Consider the following 21,249-nt stretch of genomic DNA (forward strand, 5'->3'; position numbering starts at 1 on the left):
TCCAAAGATTGTCCCTAAATATTGTCAGTGAGGTCAGCTTCTTCCGTGATCCAAATACCCCCTACCCCCTCAACCCCCAGACCTATACACACAACCAAGTCCCTAACAAAAAGAAAAAGAAGAAGAAGACGAGAGATTAATGGAAAACCAAAACTTCCTTTTGGCTCCGTGGCCAAGATCCCTCCTAAGGAGGGAGTGGAAGCCTTCGGCTGAGGTTGTCCCCACTCCATGGCAGGCACAGAGCAGTAAATTCAATTAACACCCTTCCCCATAATAATACCCGCTCCTCTTTAATCAGCTTGACCCAAGCCCCCCCCCCCCCCCAGGTTCCAGCAGGATATTTAATTCACGGTTTCTTGAAGCAGTGAAGGAAAAAAGAAGACGGAAGGAGGGGGGGAAAGGGGAAAAGACGGGGAAATTCTGATACCTGCATTGGGAAGATCTCCCAGCCCTTCCTGCTCAAATCGAAGCCTTATCTGAAGCTCATGTCGGTGGACACACACACACATACACAAAAACCCTCCCCCCACTCACTCCCTTTCCAATCTAAATCCCCTTACCTTATCATTCTGATAGGCTGTGACAGCAATGAATTCCGTTTCCGGAAAGACATAAGTGCGGAATGTACTGTAAGGTAGCTTCAGGATATCGTTGGCTCGGACAATGTGGAACCGAGGCTGGTATTTGTGCATAGAGTTTAAGATGGTCTAAGGGAGAAAGAGAGAAAATAAGAAAAGAAACAGAGTTAGGAGAATAAGATTTAATTGAGGGGAAAGGGAGCCCTGCACACCTTCTGTCTAAACAGGGCCACTCAACTTCCCCCACCCCCAATTACTACCCTGCCCTGTGTAGCTTCCCCGATCTTTCCTGGGAGCATATTTGGATGGTTTTATGAATAATTCTACTTCCAACCAACGGTCCTCTTCCTCCGTCCCCTACCCGCAATTTGTAGAGATCCAGATCCAAGGCACCATTGCCTAAAATAAGGGAAAGGATCCCAACTGTGGAGAGATAGAGCAGGAATATGTGTCTCTCTATGCATGGGTATATGTAAGATGAGAGAGAGAGAGAGAGAGAGAGAGAGGGAGGGAGGGAGGGAGAGACACACACACACAGAGACAGACAGAGACAGACACACACACACACAGACAGACAGAGACAGACAGAGAGACAGAGACAGACATGATAGATAGATAGATGATAGATAGATAGATAGATAGATAGATAGATAGATAGATAGATAGATAGATAGATAGGTAGGTAGGTAGGTAGGTAGGTAGGTAGGTAGGTAGGTAGATATTCACAAAGACTAGTCTATTCATTGGTTTTAAAAGGAAAACATTGCATGCCACCTCATTTTATATTGAAACTATTATATTTGGAGGAAGGGTGATATGAATGGACTATTTGAAAAATAAAGTCTAACCATGAAATACATTCTTTTCATATCATAGAGGTTTTTTCCCTCCTTTCCTTTCCTTTCTCCTTTCCTTCTCCCCATCCCACTTTAAATAGGATTCAGTTCTTCCCAATGTACAAAGGCCAGCTTCTACAATTTGGGATAGTTTCCTTTCGGAGATTCGCACGGCGATTTGATTTTTATTCAGCCGATTTGATTCTCATTCTCCTGGTCCTACCCTCATAATTTTATTCTTCTCTCCCATTCCCGCATGCCAAGCCTCCCTAAAAAAACCCAAACATGATATTCTAACAGGTCATCCTAGGGCCAAAAGATAGGCTTGACCCTCCCTCCCCCAACTTCCTTTAAAAACCCAGAGTTTTATTGCAAAAAAAAAAAAAAAATCTGGAATCTACAATTGACAGCCCATTTCAAGCATAAAAAAGATTTCCAACCATTTCTAATAAAGAAATAAATGTTTGCCCCATCTTCTTAAACGAGCCTGAATTTCTAGTCACCCTATTTTGCAAATAGCTAATACTACTACTACTACTACTAGTAGTAGTAGTAGTAGTATTGCAGCTTCCTGCAATAACACTTTGAACTGTAAAAAACTGCGCTACTCGGCAAATCTTACATCTTAAGAAAGTACTTGGTTGATCCCTAGGACGCTGGCAGCAACCCGTATCAACCATTAGCACCAGTCAGTGGTATTTGTGATGCATTTTTGAATGTTCAGTTGACAGAGTTTCACGTTTAATGAATAAAGTATATAATCATCATCATCATTTAGGTGAAGTCCAGCGTTAGGTCAAGGGGGAAGATTAGGAGTTCAGGGAAAGCTCACTAAGTGAATTAAAAGCACTGTATTTGTTCTAATAAGGAAGTAAACTTTTGCCCCATTTCTCTAATAGGCCTGAATTTCTAGTCGCCCTATTTTGCAAATAGCTAATAGTACTACTATTAACAGTAATAATACTACTTTTATATTATTATTATTATTATTATTATTATTATTATTATTATTATTATTATTATTATTATTATTACTACTACTACTACTACCACCAGTGTAGTAGTAGCAATAATAATAACAACAATAATAATCTACATGTATTTTGTATTTTAAAAAATACATCGAGAAAGTAAAGCTTCCTGCAATGCTCAGAACATCTTACATTTAAGAAGGTCCTTGGTTGATACCTAGGACGCTGGCAGCAAACCGTATCAACCATTAGCACCAGTCACTGGTATTAGTGACACATTTTTAAATGTTCCGTTGACTTCCATGTTTAAGGAACAAAAGAAATAATAATAATCATGGTAGATTTTAAGAAGATACTTGATTGATCCCTAGGAGGCTGGCAGCAACTGTATCAAAGCTCAGCGCCAGTCAATGATATTTGTGATATGTTTGTTACACGTTCAGTTGACTGAGTTTCATGTTTAATAAATCGCCATCATCATCTACATGAAGACCAGCGTTGGGTCAAGGGGGAAGATGAGGAGTTCAGGGAAAACTCCGTGAAGCAAATTAAAACCGTGAAGCAAATTAAAAGCACTTACAAATCCGTGTTTGTCCGAGATGTTATTGGTCAGTTTCAGTTTGTGGAAGGTGACGACTTTTGACATCCACTGTTCACCCGTTGCTGGGCTATCCGGATGGATATACATTCTTTTCGGCATTTCGGGATCGGCTTTCCCAGCCACCATCCACCGCGAATTATGGAATTTATATCTACAGTCGTCTGCCGCTACAATGTCCATCAATAAAATGTACTTCGCCTTTTTATCCAAACCCGTACACCTCACTTTAAAAGGTGGGAACATTCTCCTAGAGACAAAGTGAATGTTATGTCATATTACATTGTTTTATTTTGTTTTGCCCCCTTCCTTCCTTCCTTCCTTCCTTCCTTCCTTCCTTCCTTCCCAGAATCATTTGAAAATTCAACAGTCAAGATCTGTTAGTAGTACACACGTATTTTACAGGGAATCCTGTTTGTTAAAGTCTGAGCATTCGAGCTTATAGAAAACGCTATAAGTTGTTATATTAACATTATCAATTTATAATATTGATATCTCACAAATGGGGGGGGGGTGTCGTACGCTCGGCTTTCATGATTTCCACACTCCCCCCCCATGATTTCCAAATATCATTTCCAAACCTGCAAAGTTTTTTTTTTTTTTTTTGCTGGTTGGTGCAAATTTTTTGCTGGTTAAGACTTAACCTAGGCCGAAAAATCCCTCTATAGAAATCTCTGCAGGGGGGGGGAGATCTTGTTGGGTTCCCTTTGAGAAACAACAATTTCCTCCAACGCACACACAAACACACACAGGCACACCAATAACTGCAAACTTCACCCCGTTTTTTTTTAAACTGTTTTCTTTTCGCCAATTCTTCCTTGATTTCGGACCATTTTGAATGGCTCTTAATAAATCCCAATAATAAATAATAAATCCCAACTATTATATTTCGTCCCAGCATTAGAAGGAAATAATTCAAGGACGCCTGTTCCCCCCCCCCCCCCTAATTCTTAAGGTGCACATTAAACTGGAAAGTCCTCCTTTGCATTAAAAAAAACACCACAGTTGTTTAAACAACAAATTGTTGTTACTTTAAACAACCACAGCAGTTTAGAAAGTTTTAAATGAGGAAGAGGGGTGATTACAGTGGCGGGAAAAACGCGGATCATTCCCTCCAAAATTTGAATCCGTTCTTCCATATATTTCTTTTCCAAATGTGCCAGAATTTAACAGTGAGGCCTAGGTGAGCCGGGAAGCCTCTTATACCTGATTTAAAAACTGGGATTCAACCGAAAAGGAACAGCCTTCCAGATCATAGCTAACTTTATTGGTGACAAAAATCTCTCTCTTTTTTTCCTGTTTCCCTTTTCTGATCCTTTCCTTTCTTTTTTTTTCCTGGAAAGTAAAGGCTTCGCATTTGGAAGCACCCAGCACCAAGTGATTTCTTTTTTTAAAAAGTATATTTTTATGACCGGAAAAGAGCTGTAGGCAATTTTTGTTTGGGTCTGAGTTCATGAGTTCATCCTTGCTTTTCCTTCTCCAATTTTCTTGGAAGGAAACAAGCTTTTTTTTTTTTTTTGAGTGGAATGGAAGTAGCTGCTGCTGGGAAGGGATCCAGTTGTAAAGTTTGCAAAACTCCGAAGGAAAGAAAGATCCCGGGAGAAGACAGCCAGAAGGCAGCCAGATCTCTCTCCTTCTACCAAGAAGGAGGGCAAGTTTGCGGGTTCGTGGGTGAGGATTTGGGGGTTCTTTTGGCGTGCACGGAGGCTTTTACACAAGGACGGGGCTCACTTCGTCCTTCAGAAAGCGGCCTTTTCCCTTCTCCCGCCTCCCCCGCGAGACAACAGCCGAACAGTTTCTCTTTAGGGAATCGGCTGGAAAGGGGGCAGCCTCCGCCGCCTGCTTACCTTCCCGATTTGGTGATCACCATCTCGGTGCCCCGTTTGTGAAACTGCTCCCAAAGCTCCTTGGCTTCCAGGTGGACTTTGGGATCGTCCTCCACCTCTTCCTCGGGCTCCAGCGTTTTCAAAGGCCGCAAGTGAGCCGCGGCTTGGTGTCCCAAAGTGGAAAAAGGGAGGCCGGAATCCGCCGCCCCGATCAGTTGATCCATAATCGGTTTGGTCAAAGCTCCGGGCAGGGAAAGAGCGGCCGCTCCGTTGGGTGGCAAGGCCAGAGCCGGGAAGAAGTGAGGCTGGTGTCCCAAAACGGCGCTCATGGGGAAGTCCGGCGCCCGGTGAGGTAGGAAGGGGTGGTAAGCCATACTGGTCCCAGGAATCACGGGCTCTCTCATGGAGAAACTCATCCAACTCAGTCCGCCGGGGTCGCTTCTCCTCCTCCTCCTCGTCCTCCTTCTTCTTCTCCCTTCTCTCCTGCACCGGGGCTTCACAGCTTGGCCCCTCTTAGACCCTGCCCCGATTCCCTCCACCGGGCAGAAGGGATCTGGCCCCGGGGAAAGCGCGTGGGGACCGTGGGCCAAAGAGGCGAAGACAGGGCTGGCCGCTCGTCACAAGCGACCATAAGCGAGTCTCACCGCGGGATCCCGGCAGCCGGCGCCAAGCTAGAGGCCATGGCCGCCCCCCCCCCCCGCCGCGCACCGACCCAGGGGGAAACTGCGCTCCGGCGCTTCGTCGCCCTTGCTGGAAGAAGGGTGTGTGCGTGCGAGTGCCTTGAATATTCTGCGTGGGTCTGTCCTATCTATCTATCGGACTTGGCAGCTGACGCGCCCCCTGCTAATGAGAAAGAAGATCTAAGCTTTTTATCCTTGCAAGGATTGCAAAGGATCGCTTTGCGCCGCCACCGCTATATTGGCGAAAGGGAACAAGAGGGAAAGTTTGGCCGGGGCTATGCCCACGTAGAGGGGGGGGGGAGAAGCAGGAAGGAGGCAGATGGGGTGAGGTGGACGGGGCCCGGGGAAGCTTCGGGTTAGTCCCTGCCGCCGCAGAGGTCGCGCGAGGGCTGGGGCCGCTGGTCTCTCCTCTCCCCCTCCTCCTCTTCCCTTTCCTTCCTTTCTCTCCCTTCCTCCCGCTTCTTAGTCCTTTTTCAACTCCTGGCCATTATCTCCCAGCTGCCGGCGCGGAGAAAACTGGAGGCGCCGCCGCAACGGCATCGATCGGAGCGGCTTCTCATCGAAGCGCCCGGACGAGGCGAGGAAGCAGAAGAGCCGGCGGGGCGGAAAACTCTCTCCAAAAGGAAGACCCTCCAAAAGGTGCCAAAGGCTGGCGCCTCCTCCTCCTCCAGCCCCCGCGCAGCTGTCTCGCCCGGAGCCCCGCAGCTTTTCCTTCTCCGTCTCCGGCGCTCTCCTCCTTCCAGCCGGCTGGCTCGCCTCTCCTTCTCCCTCCTCCTCCCCAACCTCCTCCGCTTGGCCTCCCCTGGTATGTGTGAGACCCCCGCCCTCCTCCTCCTCCCTCCCCCCGCCGATCCCGCGAGGAAAGAACTCGGGAGGCAGGGCAAGACTCCGCGAATAAATTGACTGCTCGGCTGTGCGCTGCGCAGTCGAGGAAGCCGGAACGAGTTTGTGCTAAGTCGGGCGCTTCCCTCCCCTCCCCCGCCACCCACCCCGCCTCTTCCCTTCCTCGGCTTTCTGCGAAGCAGCCAGCCAGAGGAAGCGCCGCCGCGCTCGGCTCCCCAAGTCCCGCGCCGGGAGGGAGGGAGGGAAGGAAGGAAGGTGTGCGCGCGGCCGCGAGTGTGGATGGATGGGAGGCGGGGGGGAGGGAAAGCGAGCGAGTGCGCGCTTTGCTGGTGGTGATGGCGTGTATGTGTGTGTGTGAGAGCGAGTGACTGGGCGGCAGTGTGGCAGGGCGTGCGTGCGCCCGGGTGTGAGTCTCTCTCTCCCTCTAAGCCCGGCCGCTTCTCTCCGCCCGGTTGTTTGGTGGCCTTCGCTGGGCTGCCGAGCGGGGCGGTGGGCGCCTGGATTGGCCCTTTGACGCTTGCGGACCAATTGCCTGGCTCCAGAGGCGTGGTTCTGACAGGTCGGGCGGAGAGGAGGGGGTTGGGGGACGGACGGGGAGCCCGAGGTATATAAAAAAAAAGGTGTCGGAAACGCCAAAACTGCATCCCCAAGTGCTCCGGGCCCAGCGGATCTGTCACCAGGACCGGAGGAGGAGGGGAGGGGGAGTGGCGTCTGGAGTAGCAGCCGCGGGGTGGGGGGTGGGGGCATTGGAGAAGCAGACAGGCGAGAGTGTGTTTGGGGAGGGAGGGACGCCTCTAGGGGGCTTCGCAGGGAGGGCTTGCCTCGCTCCAACGAAAGGGAGGAGGGAAAAGGAGGAGGAGGAAGGGGACGGGGGGGGGTTAAGAAACGCCCCCCCTTCTCTTTCTTGGCCCCTCCCCTGGCCCAGATTTCAGCTTGGGACGCCTTTGCGACTTCTCCCGACTCCCTTTCTTTGGCTAGCGAGGAGGAGGAGGAGGAGAGTGAAGGCACGTGTGTCTCGGCGAGGACTGTAAAAGGTGAAAGGGCGCGTGGGGCGGGGCGAGCTGTTCCCGGCTTCCCCGGCACACGCGTGTGCCTCCCCGCCCGCCCAGCCTCCCCGATGGGCATCCTTTCCCTTCTGCTCGGCTTCCACGCGCGTTGGTGCCTACGTCGCTCTCCCCTCCGAGGAGGGCGGTCTATCAAGATGGGAGAAGCGTCTGTGTTGGGTTTCAAGCAGCCCCGTTTCGTCTCTCCCCCCCCCCCACTCCACCCACCCCAGTTGCACAAACACACACGCGCCGCGCTCCTTCCCCTGACTCAGTGCGAGCGATTACGAAGGAATGCCCGCATCCTCCCCGCGTTCCTCTCTCGAACCCTCCGTTGTGAGTATGTGGGGGTGGGTTAGGGGCTTATAAATTACTGCCAGTTGTTTTCGCTCTGTTGGAAGCCAATGAGCTCGGCCTTCCGCCTTCTTGGTGCCCAGCCCTCTCGGACTACAACACCCATCCCTTCCAGCGCAGTCCTGAGGGATAGGGGGATGGGAGACGCGATCCTCCAGAAGCGGCAGGAATTAGGACGGGTTGCATTCCGGGAGAAGAGGAGAAGTAGGCGTCGGTAGAAGGAAGTGGGGGAGGATGGGAATTGTAGTACAGATTGCCTGGAGGGCATCCAGGGTCGGGAGAAGAAAGCGCCGAGAGAGACAGAGGAAAGAAAGGGGGAGAGAGAGAGGAGAGAGAGAGAGAGAAGGGGGGAGAGAGAGAGAGGGAGAGAGAGAGAGGGAGACACAGAGACAGAATGGAAATTGCGCGTGGGGGCGCGTGTGCTTCAAATGCGTTAAACCAATGCAATGTTTACATAGCGCCTGCCTAAGTGTCAACAGACTGTGTGTGTGGGATGGGGAAGGCTCGGGAATAGGGATGGATTGGGGGGGTTCCTCAGCTGACGACCTCTTCAGACAACCCCGAAAGGATCGCGGGCGGCGCGTTTTTTGAGATCAGACGAGCTTTCTGCGTGGCTGTCGGCTCACCTCTCCCCGACCCCCTCCGATCACGCCAGTCTGGTTTCAACCCCCCCCCTTTCCTCCTAGAGCCTACCTGCGCCTACCCCCCCCCCTCCCCTGCAACGCGGGAGCCCTGCCGGCTGAAACGCGTCTGGATGGCTTTGGCTTTTTCTCTCTACCAAGTTCGCTCCACTGTTGCTAAGCCGCTGTAGGCCTGGCGGCTCCTTCCTTCGCTCTGCTCGCTTTTCAGTGTTGTTTAAACATCTCTGTGTGTGTCGAAGGGAGCCTCCTTCCCTCCCCAATTCGCCTGCCCTCCTGCCTTTCCGTCGCTACCGGTTCGGAGGATTTTGGAGAGGCGGAATGTGACTAGCCCTCTCTTGAAGGCTTGTAGTCAGCCAGCGAGGAGGAAGAGGGACGGTCTGACTTGGGGGGGGGGGGAAGCAAGCGGGAGGCGGGTTTCCGCGCGCGCGTGTCTGTGGGCTCCTCCCCTTCCCCTTCCCATCCGCCTGGTAACTGGTTTCGGCTCTCTTCCAATCCTGTCTGTTATAGGAGACCCTGGCTTTTGGGGTTCTGGGCGAATGGAGAGGGGATAGGGGTCTTGAAGAGAGGGTGGGGTGGGGAACATGAAGCAGCAGCTTCTGTTCCCTGGACCAGGGGTGAAATTGAGCAGGTTCTGACGAACCGGTAGCGGAAATTTTGAATAGTTCGGGAGAACCGGCAAATATCACCTCTGGCTGGCCCCAGAGTGGGGAGGGAATGGAGATTTTGCAGTATCCTTTCCCCAGGAATGGGGAGCGGTTGGGGATTTTGCAGTATCCTTCCCCTGCCCACACAACCGGTAGTAAAAAAAAAATGAATTTCACCACTGCCTGCAGCACCCTGTTTTCCCGCAGGTGGAAAGGTCTCTGTGGGAGAGGTGAATGGGGGGGGGGAACTGGCTTCCTTCTCACCTCCCCCCACTAGCAGGATTAGCTCAGGAAGAAGCGCCAGTCAAGCGCCAGAAAGAGAGAGAAAGAGAAAAAGAGAGAGAGAGAGAGAAAGAGAAAGAGAAAAAGAGAGAAAAAGAAAGAGAAAGAGAAAAAGAAAGAGAGAGAAAGAGACACAGAGAGACGCTGTGCCTAATCAGGCCCATGAAAAGCCTATTGGCTACCTATCAAGGCCAGGCCAAGTTAGTTTCATGATAATCTAAGGTGTGTGTTGGTTTGCCTCTGAAGCCAGGGAATCATGCCCACTGGGTTAGTGGAAGGGTTTCACAAACAGTTGTGTGCAACACTCTCTCTCTCTCTCTCTCTTTCCCTCTCTGTCTCTCCCTCTGTCTCTTCTCTCTCTCCTCTCTTCTCTCTCTCTCCCCTCCCTGTCTCTCTCTTCCCTCTCTCTCTCCTCTCTCTCCCCTCTCTCCCCTCTCCCTCTTTCTCTCCTCTTCTCTCCTCTTTCTGTCTGTCCTCTCTCTGTGTCCCTCCCCCCCTCCTCTCTCTCTCTGTCTCTCCCTCTCTCCTTTTCTCTCTGTCGGTCTCTCTGTCTCTCCCCCCCTCCCTCCTCCCCCCGCCCTGCTCCACTCCTGAAAGAGATAAAAGGGATTGTGTATTTGGAGACACTCAGGACGTTTGTATTAGTCGGAGGGAGAAACGAGAGGCCTGCTTTGGCGGCGGCGGCGGCGGCGCAAACGTGGTCAAGATAGGAGCGGAACATCTAACGCGATTAGCTTTCCTAACACTGCATTTTTCGAAGCGAAGGCTAAGAGCTCTCCGGCGCCAGGGGGCTGAAAGCCGTGCAGGAAACCAGCCTCCAGGATCATTTCCACCCCCCAAAATATCTCCCCTTCCCTCCTGGTCGCCTTGAAAGAAGCCGAAGGGCCAGACAAACAAACACACAGAGACAATTAAGGCTAGACTCCGTGTTACCAAAGACTTGACGTTACAGACCCAATGATCCAGAAAACTACAAAGCTTCACTCTCTCTCTTTCTCTCTTTTCTCTCTCCTTTCTTTCTTCTTCTCTCTCTTTCTTTCTTCTCTCTCTTCTCCCTCTTCTCTCTGCCCCTTCCTTCTGTCTCTTTCCCTTCTCTTTCCTCTTTCTCTTCCCTTTCTCTTTCTTCTCTCCCTCCCTCCCTTCTCTGTCTTTCGCTTCTCTTTCTTTCTCTTCTTTCTCTTCTCTTTCTCTTCACTCTTCCTCCATTCTCTCTCTCTTTCTCTGCTCTCTCTCTCTCTCTGCTCTCTCTCTCATCTTTCTCTTCTCTCTCCCTCCCTTCTCTCTTTCTTCTCTCTCTCTTCCCCTCCCCCTCTCTCACACACTCTCGCAAACACACGCGCACGCGCGCGCCACACCGTCTCCCCCCCCCCCATCCCATCTTGGTGTCTATCTGCATTTGTTTCCCCTTCCCTTGAAGTCACTGGGCCAGGAAGAGAAGGAAGCGCGTGGATGGGGCATCCAGATTCATTTTACACCCTTGAAACGTGGTTGAGGGTCGCTGGGGTCGCTGGCTGATTTCTGTCGGACCTAAGATAGGTGGCCTCCTTCTCCGTTTTTTTTTTTTAAAAAAAACGGCCTTAAAAGCTTTTGAGCCGGAAGAGAGCTGGGTTTCTAATTGACTGCGAAGTTCAGGCGGTTTTCCAGGCTGATGGTGGAAAAGGAGTTGTTAAACTTTAGGGACTTTTGGGAGGATATTTCGGGAACTCCTATTCCGGAGAAATGGTCTGGTTAAGAACTAAGCAGTGCTACCCTAATTGGGCTTCTGGTGGGCTCCGTTTTTTCACTTTTTTTTTCACACAATGCCACAATACCGGCAGATGGGCTATACACATAGGGTATAGATTTTGAGGGTTGTATGTTAAAGCAGAAAGTCCATCTCCTCCAGAGACTGGGCCTTTGAATGAACTGTGGGCATCTAAGAGGCCTCCCTCCCTCCCCCTTTTTCTCCCTTTTTCCTCTCCTTCCTTCTTTCCCTTTTCTCTTCTCACATCCCTCTTTCCTTCTTCTTCCTTCCCTTGCTCCTTTCCCCTATTCTCTTATGCTTTCTTCTGTCTCCTTTTTTCTCTTTCTCGTGTTTCCTTTTTTCTTCCTTCCTTCCTTCCCCCTCTTTTCTCCTTTCTCCTTTCCTCCCTCCCTTTCCTTCCTTTCCCCTTCCTTCCGTCCTTCCATCCTTCCCAGATTGTTGGGGGCAATAGGCTAACTGTAAACCGCTTAGAGAGGGCTGAAAAACACTGTGAAGTGATATATAAGTCTAAGGGCTATTGCTATTCCTTCCTTCCTTCCTTCCTTCTTTCCTTCCTTCCTTCCTTCCTTTCCTTCCTTCCTAGATTGTTGGGGGCAATAGACTGACTCTGTAAACCGCTTAAAGAGCGCTGGAAAGCACTGTGAAGTGGTATATAAGTCTAAGGAATATTGCTATTGCTATTTCGGTTGGTATTGCTATTGGTTTGCCTTTCTTTCCTTCTTTCCTTCCTTCCTTCTTTTCTTCCTTTCCAGAGCTAGGCACCGCTGGAGGGCACCCGGTTGGAGACGGGTCCTTGACTGTCTTCCCAACGGGGAAAACTCTTTCTCCAGTGGCCCAACCGGCTCCTCTCCTCTCGCTCTCCAACGGCCTCCGGCTGGTTCCCGAGCCAAGCCTCCGCGTAACCTTCTTGGCTCGGGGTGTGTAAACTTCCTCCTTTGCGGGAATGTCCTAAGCGCCCCCCCCCCCCAGACCTAACCTTCTGAAGGCGAGGAGGCTGCGCTAATCTCGGATCAAAAGCGGGAAGGTGCGAAAGCGCTTTGGCGTCCCCTCCTCCCCGGGTCCTTTTAAACCCACCCCACGTCCCCCGCTTAGGATAAATCTATCTTGGCGCCGACTGCGCGCTGGATGATTAATTCGCGAGCAAACAAGCAAACGCGAAGGCGCGGGGTGGGGGGAAGCCGCCGGCTCAACCATATAAGTTAAACATTGGCCAACGCTTGCAAACTCCTCGCTAGCCTTAGCCCAGCCGGGTTGGGAGGCGAGGGGGGGGGTCGGGGGAAGGAGGGAGGTAGACTTAACGGAGGAGCGGCATAGTTAAAGAAAGGTAGGGGGCGGACGGGGGGGGGGGGGAGCATGAAAGGGAGGAGGGAAGCCAGAAGATGAGAGAAGGCGATTAGGGGCCTGGAGACTAAAGCCGGTATGAAGAGCCGGTGGAAAGAATCGGTTATGGCCAGCCTAGAGAAAAGAAGGACTATTCTATCATCTCTCTCTCTCTCTCTCTCTCTCTCTCTCTCTCTCTCTCTCTCTCTCTCTCTCTCTCTCTCTCTCTCTCTCTCTATCTATCTATCTATCTATCTATCTATCTATCTATCTATCTATTCAATCATTCATTCATTCATTCATTCATTCATTCATTCATTTATGTTGGCAAGTATGAATTAGATAGCAGAAAAAGTATTGACATGATTAGGAATACATGAAATGAATTGGAATACAAGGGAATTATTAGGACAGGGAGGACAGGCAAACTGGGGCGCTTATGCACGGCCCTTAAAGACCTCTTAGGAATGGGGTGAGACTGACAGTAGGTTAAGGTTAAAGTTTTGGGGCTTGGGGTTTGTGGAAGAAACCACAGTATTAGGCAGAGCATTCCAGGCGTTGACCACTCTGTTGCTGAAGTTCATTTTCTGCAATTGAGCTTGTTACGGTTTACCTTAAGTTTGCATCTATTGTGAACTCCTGTGTTGTTGTGGTTGAAGCTGAAGTAGTCATTGACAGGTAGGATATTGTAGCAGATAGTTTTATGTACTATGCTTGGGTCAGACCGAAGGCGGGGTAGTTCTAAGTTGTCTAAGCCCAAAATTTCAAGTCTGGTGGCTATCTACCGGTTTCCCTGAAAATAAGACCTCCCCAGATAATAAGCCCAATCGGGCTTTTGAGCGCATGTGCAAAAATAAGCCCTCCCCCGAAAATAAGCCCTCCCCGAAAATATTGCAACACAGCAGCAGCCACGAGGTGACCACGCTCGCCGCCTCCTGCACTTGAAAAATAATAAGACCTCCCTGAAAATAAGGACAATAACTTATTTTGGGGGGGTCAAAAGAAAATAAGACCCTGTCTTATTTCCGGGAAAACACGATAGCAGTTTGGAAGCATGTGAAAAAATGCAAGTAGAAAAATAGGAACCACCTTTGGTGGGAAGGGAACAGCGTTCCGTGCGCCTTCGGGGTTGAGTCATGCCGGCCACATGACCACGGAGACGTCTTCGGGCAGCGCTGGCTCTTCGGCTTTGAAACGGAGATGAGCACCGCCCCCCTAGAGTCGAGAACGACTAGCACATATGTGCGAGGGGAACCGTTAGCTAGAGTGACAATAAAGTTAGTCCTAAGTTCTAAGTCTAACCAAACGAACTGTTGTTAAGTTGAGGATATTTTTAAAACCCAGGAACAAGCTAAGGAGCATGTGACAGGCTGCCAAGCAGGTGAAGAGAGGTGTAAGACACGTGTTTGATTGAGCACGGGAGAAACTGCCCCTGATGCCACCTGCAAGAAGGTGCGTCGTTTGTAAATTTGTGGCCTACAGATAAAACAAGTGGAACTGTCAATTCCAAGCAGGCTTAAAACGCTGCTGCGTGGCCAGAGATGAAGGGAGGATGAGTAAGAATGTTAGTTCAAGAGGCATCAGCAGAAGACAGGTGAAACCAAGATTAACTCCCTGTTAGTTTTTAACTTTTGCCCCACCCTGGGATGAATCATCCTTGACTTTTAGCCCAAGGGATCTTGGAATCAGGGAATCCAAGTGGAGTTTGTTATTTGTAATCATTTACAGGTAATCCTCGACTTGCGACCACAACGAAGACCAAGATTTACGTTGCTAAGTGAGACTGTTGTTAAGTGAACACTGCCCTGTTCTACGACCTTTCTCACCCCCATCGTTAAGCGAATCTATGCCAATGTTCAAGGGAGTCGCATGGTTGTTAAGAGAATCTTGCTACCCACCCTTGGCGTTGCTTGTTAGAAGGTCGCAAAAGGGACCTGCGTGACCCCAGGACTCTGCAACCGTCATAAAGATGAGTCGGCTGCCAAGCATTTGGCCACATGATGATGGGGGATGCCTCATCGTAAATGTGAAAAACGGTCGTAAGTCCCATTTCCTTCGGTGCCGTTGTGATGTCGAATGTTCACTAAATGAACTCTTAGATTATACAGGCAGTCCTCGACTTACGCCCTCAACGGAGCCCTAAAATTTATGCTGCTAAGTGAGAAATTTGTTAAGGGAGCTCTGCTCCGTTTGGTGAATTTTCTCGCTGCGGTTGTGAAGTGAGTCGCCGCACTGCTTAAATTCGTGGCGCCGTTGCTAAGTGAATCTGGATCACCCTCGTTATGTGACGCCAGGGATTCGAACCGCTGAACTGCTGAACTTTCTGATCGACAAGCTCAGCGTCCTAGCCCCTGAGCCACCGCGTCCAGGGTATCGGCTGTGATTTGCATCCTCACCCCAGTTCAAAGGCTTCAATTCTTCTTCATCAGCTTTTCTTAGAAGATTACTTTATTAGCGTCCAGCTCTCAGGCCCGTACCTCGTTATTATTCGAGACACTGGCTGGAATAATTCATCATGTTTAACCACACGGAGAATTCTCTGCCTGCGTTGGCCATCACTGGTGGGCAACCTCAGGGCTTCTACATCTGCTCCAAGGACAGTCTGTAAACTTAGGAATTTTGGGGGGGAATTCCGCCCCAACCTACCTCAGAAGGATTTGCTTTGGAGCACTTGGCCATTAGAAGCCACGTCGATCCTTCAGGCCCTGATCCCCATATATAGCAGCAGTGGGGGAATTGAATGGAGAGCTGCCATGATTAAAACGAGCCTGCAAGGGGTAGCTAGGTTTTTGGCAGCTGTTAGGGGGCCCTGTGCTTTTCTCCTAAGTATTCCCGGTATTCAAATGCTTTTCCTGTTGTGGATTTAGAGTTATTTCTGTAGGGAATTATTATTATTATGTGGTTAATCTTTGGTGAGATTCACAGCCTTTGGGGCTGGTTGGTAGCCTAACAGCTCTAGTCCTAACCAAGGACCTAGGAACTGTTAAGGCAACGTCAGAGGATATAAGTTGTTCCAAGTAGGGTGGTTTATTATTATTATTATTATTATTATTATTATTATTATTATTATTATTATTATTATACGATTGTATCACAGCGGCCAGTTGATTCGCCGGATTTGACATTGATTACTAGTCGGGCCCCACCCAGGGGCCTAGGACGTCGTAACGTATTTTCGTAATATTATTATTATTATTATTATTATTATTATTATTATTATTATTATTATTATTATTATTTCTTCTTCCTCCTCTTCTTCTACTTCTTCTTCTCTTCCTCCTCCTCCCTCTCTCCCCCTTTCTCTCCTTTCTGTTTCTCCCTCTCCCTCTATCTCCTCTTGCCCACCCACCCATCATCTATCTATCTATCTATCTATCTATCTATCTATCTATCTATCTATCTATCTATCTATCTATCTATCTATCTATCTATATCTATCTATATCTATCTATATCTATCTATCTATCTATCTATCTAACTATCTTTATCTATCATTATCTCTCTCTCATATCTCTATCTATCTATCTATCTATCTATCTATCTATCTATCTATCTATTATCTATCTATCTCTATCTATCTATCATCTATCTATCTATCTATCTATCTATCTATCTATCTATCTATCTATCTATCTATCTATCTATCTATCTCAATATCTATCTTTTATGCTCTCTCTCTCTCCTTCTCCCTCCCTCTCCCTCTTTCTCCCTAAATTCCAAAGATCTCATGACAATTTGGGATATTAAAAGAGAGAGAGAGAGAGTGAAAGAGGATGAATGAGAAGAATCCGTTTCCAAAGAACAAAGCAGAAGTTCTCAAGATCTATTGCTAGAAAGACAAATGCATCCGTCTGCTTGTTTACCAGTTCAGTTCTCGTGCAGACTCTGCCTTCAGGCACAGAATGACAAGGCTGAATTTCAGCTTTGGAAATATGGCAGGAGGGTGCTACTTACTTGCATGTCGGCTTTCCTCTAACAAGTATAACCGAATCTGGGAGAGTTTAAGCCAGTTTTTTTTTCTCTCTCTCTCTCTCATACAACAATCTTGTGTGTTGGTTTGATGCCCATAAAGTCCTAACAGAATAACAAAGTTGAAAGGGACCTTGGAGGTCTTCTAGTCCATCCCTCCTGTGCTCAAGCAGGAGACCCTATAACATTCTGGACAAGTGCCTGTCCAATCTCGCTTCTTTAAAAATCCTCCAGTGTTGGAGCAGCACCCACAACTTCTGGGGGCAGGTTGTTCCACTGCTTAATTGTTCTCAGTGTCTAGAAATCCCTTCTTGATTCTAGATTGGATCTCTCTTGGATAAGCTTCCCTCTATTACTTAATAATCACAGACTTGGAAGGGACCCTGGAGGTCTTCTAGTCCAACCCCCTGCTCAAGCAGGAGTCTCTAACCCATTCCAGAGAAATGGCTGTCCAGTCTCTTCTTAAAAACCTCCAGTGATGAAGCACCCACAACCTCTGGAGGCAACTTCTGTTCCACTGGTTAATTGTTCTCACTGTTAGCAAATGTCTCCTTAGCTCTAAGTTGCACCGAAGGGGATTTTTGGCCCTCCTCAGCTGCACAACAAAGGTGCCTACAGCTTTCGTATCATTATGTTAAATATAGTTAAAAAGCAGGCTAGGGTGCCACCATTATGAGAGAGCCAGCAGGAGCCGTGGAGCGTGGGCGTGTGTCAGAATTGGCAAGAGAGGCCAATGGAATGTGGTAATTCAAACTCAGTGCTCCTTGCATATGTATCTCACACACAGTCACACAAAGGGGTGAGGCTTGCTTAAGTCCTGATATTTGGCCTGCTGCATTTTATGATGATGATGATGATGATGATGATGATGAAGAAGAAGAAGAAGAAGAAGAAGAAGAAGAAGAAGAAGAAGAAGAAGAAGAAGAAGAAGAAGAAGAAGAAGAAGAAGAAGGAAGAGACCTCAGAGGACTTCTAGTCCACCCCCCTGCTCAAGCAGGAGACCCTATACCATTTCAGACAGGTGGCTGTCCCATCTCTTCTTAAAAACTTCCAGTGTTGGAACATTCACAACTTCTGGAGGCAAGTTGTTCCTCTGGTTAATTGTTCTGACTGTTAGGATGTTTTTCCTCAATTCCAAGATGCTTCTCTCCTTGGTTACTTTCCATCCATCGTTTCTTCTCTACAGACATGGTCCATCTCAACATGAACCTTGGATGCTGCTTTCTTCTGAAGGACATTTTGCTCATGGTGGAAATCAGCCAGGTCACTTGAAACGGTCTAGAGACATGGTCCATCTCAACATGAACTTTGGGTGCTGCTTTCTTCTGAAGGACATTTTGCTCATGGTGGAAATCAGCCAAGTCACTTGAAACGGTCTAGAGACATGGTCCATCTCAACGTGAACCTTGGATGCTGCTTTCTTCTGAAGGACATTTTGGTCATGGTGGAAATCACTTCCCTTCAAAGGAAGAAGCTGAAGCCATTGAACTGAACTAGAGGAGATGCAGTTTAGGTCTTTCAGAAGGAGTAAAATAATGTTGAGGATGTTCTCACAGTTTCAAAATAGCCCGAGGGTGAAGGTGGGGAACATAAGGGCTTTGTAGTTCTTGCTGAACTACCACTCCCAGCTCCCTCAGCCATTATGGCCAAAGGTGACGGATGTTTGGAATTGCCATTCGTGAACATCTGGAGAACTAAAGTTTGCCCACCTTCATCAGGACACAGAACCTCCACTGGCATCAGGGAGATGTTTGGCCCTCTTAGCCCCATGGAGATAACTCTGAGAAGAGACCTATACCTGCCATTATGCCATCGACTATTTCAATAGTAGGGCAGCCTTCTCCAACCTTGAGTCCACCAAAAGTGTTGGACTTCAACTCCCACAGTTCCCGTTGGCCTCCTTTCCTGGGGATGTGTGAATCTGTACAGACTGACAAAGAGAAGCACTGATTTAGGATGCCTCTTTAGACCCAAATATGCCAATACACCTTGCATTAACCACACTAGGAAGTAATACAGTAGGCTTTGAGAGAAGGCAGGTCTTCCTCCTCGAGCAGAGTTCAGCAACTTGTGGCCCTGGAGCCGCCTGTGGCTCTTTCATCCCTCTGCTGCGACTCCCTGTCACTCAAAATATGCGTCACAACCGCCAATGCGCAACACCCGCCGTCACATGTGTAGACCCACCATGGATAAATCCAAGAAGATAAAAGTCTCAGAAGAAAACAGAAGATTTAATTCAAGTACATATGCTTGTTTGGTGGCCGCTCAGGAAATAGGCACTATTTTGTGGCTCCCGGTGTTTTTTTTTTTCTGTGAGAAACGGGTGCAAATGGCTCTTTTGAGTGTTTAAGGTCGCTGAGAGGTTTGCACCAATGGCCAATGATTCTCATGAAACGTACAGCGATGAGCCCGTTTCCAAATTAGGAGTCAAAATGTCTCACCAACTCTCCAGCTCCTGTACAGTATGACCTACTAATTTATTTGCTTCTGTTCCTTCAACATCAACGGAACTTCTTTCTTAGCCAAAAAATAAAATAAAATAGATTGGGTTTCTTAAAGGCGTATATTTGAGCCCCAGTGTAGCATTTTTAAGATTCGTGAGGCCTAAAATTACTTGGGGTTTGGACTAAATACTGACACTGAATAGGGAACTATTAAAGTCGGGGGGGGGGGAGACGATCAGCTGCATTTAATCAATTTAATAGAATTTAATGCAAGCTTAACTTTAAATTCTTCATCCTGGGCCTGGTTATATGTTTGGAACCGAATGCCTGGTAAATTTCTCGAAGGCTTAATAGATTCTCTCAACGGGAAGCCATTATCGGTTTGTTTAGTTTTTGGCTCCGGTGGCAATAAGAACTTAGCTATCATTAAAGGAAAACATTTGAGGGACGCGGTGGCGCGGTGGCTCAGTGGCTCAGACGCTGAGCTTGTCGACCAGAAAGGTAGGCAGTTTGGCGGTTCGAATCCCTAGCGCCACGTAATGGAGTGAGCTCCCGTGACTTGTCCCAGCTTCTGCCAACCTAGCAGTTCGAAAGCATGTGAAAATGCAAGTAGGAAAATAGGGACCATCTTTGGTGGGAAGGTAACAGCGTTCTGTGCGCCTTCAGCGTTGAGTCATGCCGGCCACATGACCACGGAGACGTCTTCGGACAGCGCTGGCTCTTTGGTTTTGGAACGGAGATGAGCACCGCCCCCTAGAGTCGGGAACAACTAGCACACATGTGCAAGGGGAACCTTTACCTATAGTAAAACATAGCTTAGTGCTGTATCTCCAACCAGCCACTGTAGTTAATGAATTTCCCTAATATAATCATGTTATTCTGCAGTAGAAAAGCTAAAAAATATTGTGCTGTTCTGTAATCTATGGGTTTATTGTTTCATCATCTTTGTTGGTCAGAAATCACCTTTTTCAACCCTGGGAAGTGGTACGTAAATGATCTAACTCATATTGGGGGATTTTTTAAAATTATAATTGTAACAATTAATCAGCGAAAGAACGGCTTATTCCCATTCTCCATTTTTCTGGGAGTTGAATCTTGAAAATAAAAGAAATGCTGAGGTTGACTCTCACAATTGTCCAATAATGGTTAGACTTTCATTCACTAAGTTCTTAGAATGAGTGACACATAAATTTGATACATTAGATAAAATAAATGAGTAGAGTAGAATAGAATAGAATAGAAAAGAATAGAATAGAATATAGAAATTGAATAGAAGAGAGGAATGAAGGAATAGAATAAAATAAAATATAGAATAGAATATAGAAAATGAATAGAAGAGAAGAGAGGAATGGAATAGAATAAAATAGAATATAGAATAGAATAGAATAGAATATAGAAAATGAATAGAGAAGAGAAGAATTAAGGAATATAATAATATAGAATAGAATATAGAAAATGAAGAGAAGAAAAGAGAGGAATGAAGGAATAGAACAGAACAGAACAAATTGTCTTACTAACAACTTGCCAGCCCAACTGATCATCCATTTGGTCTCTTCTCCATGCTTAAACAGGTCTGAAGCTTTGGTGGGCGTATTTGTTGCTCTCTGAACCTGATCGTTTCCTTGCGGACGTTTCATTACCAAACTAGGTAACCTCCTCCGTTTCAAATGAAGGCGTTACATAATTGGGTAATGAAATGTCTGCAAGGAAACCACCGAGCTCAGAGAGCGCTAAGCACCCCCACAGTTCAACCCCGAGCTACAAATATTCTCTTTTATTCTCTTCAAAGCTTTTTATTTATTTTTTTAATGGGCTCCAATTGACTTGGTATTGCCATCTCTTGTGACGAGGTTTCCCCTGCCGTCTCCATCACCTGCAGCCTCATCAGAACAGCCTGTTCTGTTGGAGGAGAATCGGGGACTTAGTCATTTAGGAGGCTCAAGCTGTTCTTCACAGGATCCCAATCTGCAGCCTCGGATCTCCATGTGATCCCTGGGATCTCTTCCTTTCATCCACCTTCAAAGCCCTTTCTGACTATGACTGCCGAAGACAGATGGCATGGGAAAACATGAGGACTGGAAGCCAGCCAAGAGGGAGTCTATCAGAAAACTTCACATCTTCCTTCACACAAAATAGATCTACCCAACGTACCATATTTTTCAGAGTATATAAGACGCACTCCCCCCCTAAAAGAGGGTAAAAATGTGGGTGCATCTTATACACTGAATTTAGTGAGGCATGGAGGAGGAGGAGGAGGCGATGGTCTGTGGCCATCCCTGCAGCCTGGAGCAGCTAATTGGAGGCCGATCCACCCCACCAATCAGCTGCTCAGGCTGAATCAGGCTGCAATAATGTGCTGAAGCTGACCTGGCTGTTTGCTATTTGCTGCAAGGAGGTGTCAAGAGTTTGCAGCAGCAATCCCATTCAGAAAGCACATACAAGTCACTGATTTGGCAGGATTCAATAACTTCTCTTT

At 47.9% G+C, this 21,249-nt stretch overlaps 1 protein-coding gene and 1 long non-coding RNA gene across 2 annotated transcripts in view; both read right to left on the minus strand.

Moving 5' to 3' along the window:
• Window positions 1-6,310, minus strand: part of TBX3 (T-box transcription factor 3) — a 20,146-nt gene extending 13,836 nt beyond the window's left edge. The window contains exons 1-3 of the mRNA XM_081966804.1: window positions 4,831-6,310; window positions 2,966-3,233; window positions 561-707 (exon numbers count right to left, since the gene is read on the minus strand). Of these exons, the coding sequence (XP_081822930.1) occupies window positions 561-707; window positions 2,966-3,233; window positions 4,831-5,225 (810 nt within the window). The 5' untranslated portion in view covers window positions 5,226-6,310. The remainder of the gene's footprint in view (window positions 1-560; window positions 708-2,965; window positions 3,234-4,830) is intronic.
• Window positions 1-21,249, minus strand: part of LOC309399284 — a 667,582-nt gene that overhangs the window by 470,933 nt on the left and 175,400 nt on the right. The window lies entirely within an intron of this gene.

This window comes from Natrix helvetica (genome assembly GCF_964273705.1).
Source record: "Natrix helvetica genome assembly, chromosome: 14".
NCBI lineage: Eukaryota > Metazoa > Chordata > Lepidosauria > Squamata > Natricidae > Natrix > Natrix helvetica.